The sequence below is a fragment of the Colobus angolensis genome, unplaced genomic scaffold (assembly GCF_000951035.1).
Source record: "Colobus angolensis palliatus isolate OR3802 unplaced genomic scaffold, Cang.pa_1.0 Scaffold48, whole genome shotgun sequence".
NCBI lineage: Eukaryota > Metazoa > Chordata > Mammalia > Primates > Cercopithecidae > Colobus > Colobus angolensis.
Genome location: NW_012118265.1, coordinates 3,854,837 through 3,858,837, shown reverse-complemented (window position 1 = coordinate 3,858,837; position 4,001 = coordinate 3,854,837). Strand labels below are relative to the sequence as shown.

The window sequence follows — 4,001 nt, the reverse complement described above, 5'->3', positions numbered from 1 at the left end:
TGAGCCCGCGACCGGGGGGCCGCTGGGTGCTCCTGAGGCGGGGGCTGAAGTGGCGGCTGCCGCCAGGGTACTGGCGAGCGCCCCAGACACGCTCCGGGCCGAAACGACTCCTCCTCCGTTGGCGGGAGCAGCAGCCGCCGCTGCCAGCTGCCCATCCAGAAGGAGGTTTGGGGATACGGTCCCGGGAGTCTCCGCATCCCCAACATTGTTAAGCGTCTCTTCGGAAGAGCTGCGCTCGCAGACCTCCTCAGGGCCATAATCCGTGGCTCGAGAGACGTCGAAAATCTCAGAGGAAACGTCCTCTGTACGTGACTCGTCCGGGTCGTCCAAGCTCTCAGTGTCCTCGGTGATGCTAGTGGCCACCTGGGCCGTGGTGACACTGGTGATCTGGAAGCAGCTCTTCTTTTTGGCCGGCATCTTGGACATGGTGAAGAAGGCTGGAGGGCAGAGAGGCACGCCGACTCCTCCGGGTCCTGCCGGAAACCAGGGAGGGCAGAGCACGGGCCCCCAAAGACAAAAGTCCGAGTCTGCGCTGGGGTCTGAGGCCCGCCGCTGTAAGAGTCACGAGCTGATCCAGGCGCTGGTCGCCCGGTGAGACATCCTCCTCCTCGTTTCCTTCTCTATGTCTGTCTCTTCGGCTCTGCCCCCGTCTCAGTCCCGCGGCGGCTCCTCCTTCCTTTTCAGCTCCCGCACCCGCGGCGCCTCAATTCAATTCCCTCAGAGGCGGCGAGAGCGCGAACCCAGGGGCGGGCCGGCTGCTTCCTCTCCCGTCTCCGGGCAGCCGTGGTCAGTCCAGCTCGGCGCTCGGCGCTCGGCGCGGTCAGCAGGCCTTGGCTGGGGGTGGGAGTGGGAGGGCGAAGAGGAGGAGGAGGAGGAGGAGGAGGCGGTGGCGGCGGCGGCGTGAGGGGCGGTGCTGCCCCGCTCGGGCTCCTCAGGCCGGTGCCGGCGTCAGCGCTGGGCTCTCCGACTGAGGGAAGGAGTGGCGAGTCCGGAGTCGGAGATGCCTGATTCAGCCGGGAGCCGCGGGCCGGGGCTGGCTGAAGGTCCGCCGGCGGGCGGTGGGGCTGCGGCGCGGGCAGGCGGCCCTCCCTCCCCGGCTCTAGCCGGAGCTCAACCCCAGGGACATGTCGGCTGTCTCTGGCGGAAACCCGCTCTGGGGGAGGGGAAAGCCGGCTCGGTCCTCCCCTTACAGGGGGAACCACCCCTGCGGGCGGGCGGCGACGGCGGTCTCGGCCTCCCCTCGCGGCTTCTCTCAGAGAGGGGCGGCGGCGGCGGCAGACCGCTGGCACGGGAGCGGAGGCGCCCCGGCTGTGTGAGGTAGCGGTGGTGGCTTCTTCGGCTCCTCCTCGGTGCGCCCAATTCCTAAACCCCGGAGAAACTGAAATTCAAACTGCTGAAGCGGCGGCTGCAGCTCCCTCCGCTGGGCCAAGATGGGGCTGAAATGGCCGCGCCAGGGATGCTGGGAGAAGCAGCAGCCCCGCTGCCGCCGCCGCTGCCGACTAAAATGCCGCCGCTGCCGCAGCCACCGCCAGCGCCGCAGCCGCCGCCGTTCCGTGACGCACCGGCGTCGTGACGTCACCGCTCCGCCCCCCCCCCTCCGGTTTCCTGCAGTATCGCGTGGAACCTGGGGTGGGGGGGCAATGGGCGGAGCTAAAGGTTAAAAAAGGGAGCGGTTTCTTTATTTAAAATTTTTTAAATTTAAATTTTGTGTTGAAGGTTCTTTAAGAATTGACGAGCTAAAGACAATTTTTAAATTCCAAGCCTAGGGAAGCTTACAATGGAACTAATCAGATGTTTTTACGTCGGTTTGTTCCGAGACATTGGAAGACTGGAGGTCATGTGCTTGTGTCTAATGTTTAGCAAAATCTTAGTGAAACGAGGGCGATAGGAATGGGGGCTGGGGAAAACTTAGATGGGATAAAGAGAGATGCGGCTGAAAGAACTAAATCACTTTAAAACTTCTGAAAATAAATGTTGACCATTGTCGTCAGAGGAGTAAAATGTTCAGAGAAATGGGGATGATTAAACAAGAACAGCAAGCCAGATTGAGTCAGAAAATTATCTTCCTGCCAGAAATTCTGTCTCCAACAACGGCATCAGGGGATGGTTACTTGCCCAGGGTGAAGTCAGTTTTTAAAAAGCTTAAGGGTTACCAACGTATTCCTAAATTTCCTGAATTTGCTGTGATTCCAGGATTCATTTAAACTCCTGACACTGTTTTTACTTTCGGCACAAAATCAGCTTATGGGCTTTATATATGTAGAACCTACTGCATTATAGTTCTTCTTTTTGTTTATTCTAAAACTGTTAGTAGCAGCCAGGGTGTTATATGATTTGGATTGGGCCACAAACAACCATAACGAGTGATAAAGCACCCTTTCCTGTTCCGGTACAAAGCATAACTATGAAAAGAAAGTACTGGCAAATTTATCATCTTGTAGCTAGTTCCTGGCCAAAGAAAATGGTAAGGCCATTCTTTTAAACAGTTAAAAAAAAATGGGGATGGGCTCCTAAACTTTGACATACTAGAGCAGTCATCATTTAGGTAAAATCTAAGTCTTAATGGAAATCGAGATTTCATATCTACTGCAGCGTTAGCAATCACATTATGATAACTCAGTAAATCGTTGAACTCAGTTCTCTCATCTTTGAAGAATAGAAATACTTTTTAATCCCAAAAGGTGTTTTGAGAATTAAATTTGCAGAGAATTTTTTAGGTCTTTAGTTGTAATTTATACAGCTAGGTCTTTTAATCTTAGTGGAAACCATGCCCTCCAAACCCAAGTGACTAGAGTCAGAATGTGAAATAAGACCACATAAAATCCCTATTTCTTAAGCAGATGGGCGAAAGTAATGGAATAAAATGTAACGTTATGCTCTTGTGGCAGCGATAGCTAATGGAATGTTTCTTTTCTAAATCTGTAATTTCAGTAATTGTCAGAGGCAGTTTTCCATCAATAAATTAGATCAAATGGTTAAATCCAATATGAATTTATAAAAGCTTAATTTAATTTTGGATTGATTTACCAGATTGTTTAAGGTGGTTATCAATGGGTAGTGTTGATGGTGGTGCTTTTGGAAAAATGAGTATTATATGCCTGCTCATCCCTTTACATTATTTTATCATATAAACTTCTTGATTACTCGTTATGATACTCTTAAATCATATATTTAAAGGAAAAATCTTAATCTGTAAGACCATTTCTCCTTAAAAGGTTATATTATGAGATGAAAAGAAAGATAAAGATAATTTAGAAGAGATCCAGAAGTGGACTAAATTTCTGGTAATGAGGGTGCTAAAGGTGTTCAAAGACATCTTAGGAAAAGCATATGATTTATAACTTTTAAAAGTCTCATTTAGATGTTTAAGGATTTGTGTTTGTGTTTAATAGTTCTCTTGAAAATACTGTTTTCCAAAAGTTTAAAGGCCCTAGCTACTTTTATACATTTGCCCTTAAAAAAATCTACAGAATTTATTACATCAAACTGCTGTGAAGAAATAAGAATTCTGATTTTTGCAATTAAGTTTGAAATCAATGTAGAGGACAAAAAGTGGCATAGTTATATCTAAATTAAAAAGTATGTAATTCGTAAGTTGGTCCACAAAGAAATGAAAGCCTTTAAATAACTAATTTAAATGATAGAAAGCAGGATGTATATGCAAGTACATATTCTCCCTATATAGAGTGTTGCTAATAAGTAGTATGGTAGCCTAACTCACTGAAAGAAAGAGATCCCTGGAGTCCCAAACCTCAAGACTAGGAGTCTTAATGCAGTTACCAGGCTGCATGCTTGCACCCAGAGACCATACTAGAGGCTGTGGGAAAACTCGATTACTGCTCTTAGAGCCCCCAATTTGACTGTTTCTTCTGTACCTGGTACTGTTTTCAAATATTTCAAATTGCAGTGATGCATGAGGTACGTTTAGAAAACATAATGCAGGGGAATAAAAGCAGTTAAAAATTAAGGAGAGTTTCTACTGATATAAAATAAAAAACTGC

General features: G+C 48.6%; 2 protein-coding genes across 3 annotated transcripts in view; one reads left to right on the top strand and one right to left on the bottom strand.

Moving 5' to 3' along the window:
* TSC22D2 (TSC22 domain family, member 2) overlaps positions 1–1,530 on the bottom strand; it is a 53,932-nt gene extending 52,402 nt beyond the window's left edge. For both annotated transcript variants that reach the window (XM_011958947.1, XM_011958948.1), the window contains exon 1: positions 30–1,530. In XM_011958947.1, coding sequence (XP_011814337.1) covers positions 30–426 — 397 coding nt within the window. In that variant the 5' untranslated portion in view covers positions 427–1,530. The remainder of the gene's footprint in view (positions 1–29) is intronic.
* On the top strand, positions 104–1,703 carry LOC105523902. The gene has a single exon (XM_011958949.1). The coding sequence runs from the start codon at positions 1,001–1,003 to the stop codon at positions 1,319–1,321; it is 321 nt and encodes a 106-aa protein (XP_011814339.1). The 5' UTR covers positions 104–1,000; the 3' UTR covers positions 1,322–1,703.
* Positions 1,704–4,001: the final 2,298 nt, after the last annotated feature.

Excerpts from the sequence above, each read along its gene's own strand:
- LOC105523902 (XM_011958949.1), top strand. The coding sequence starts at position 1,001 with ATGCCTGATTCAGCCGGGAGCCGCGGGCCGGGGCTGGCTGAAGGTCCG.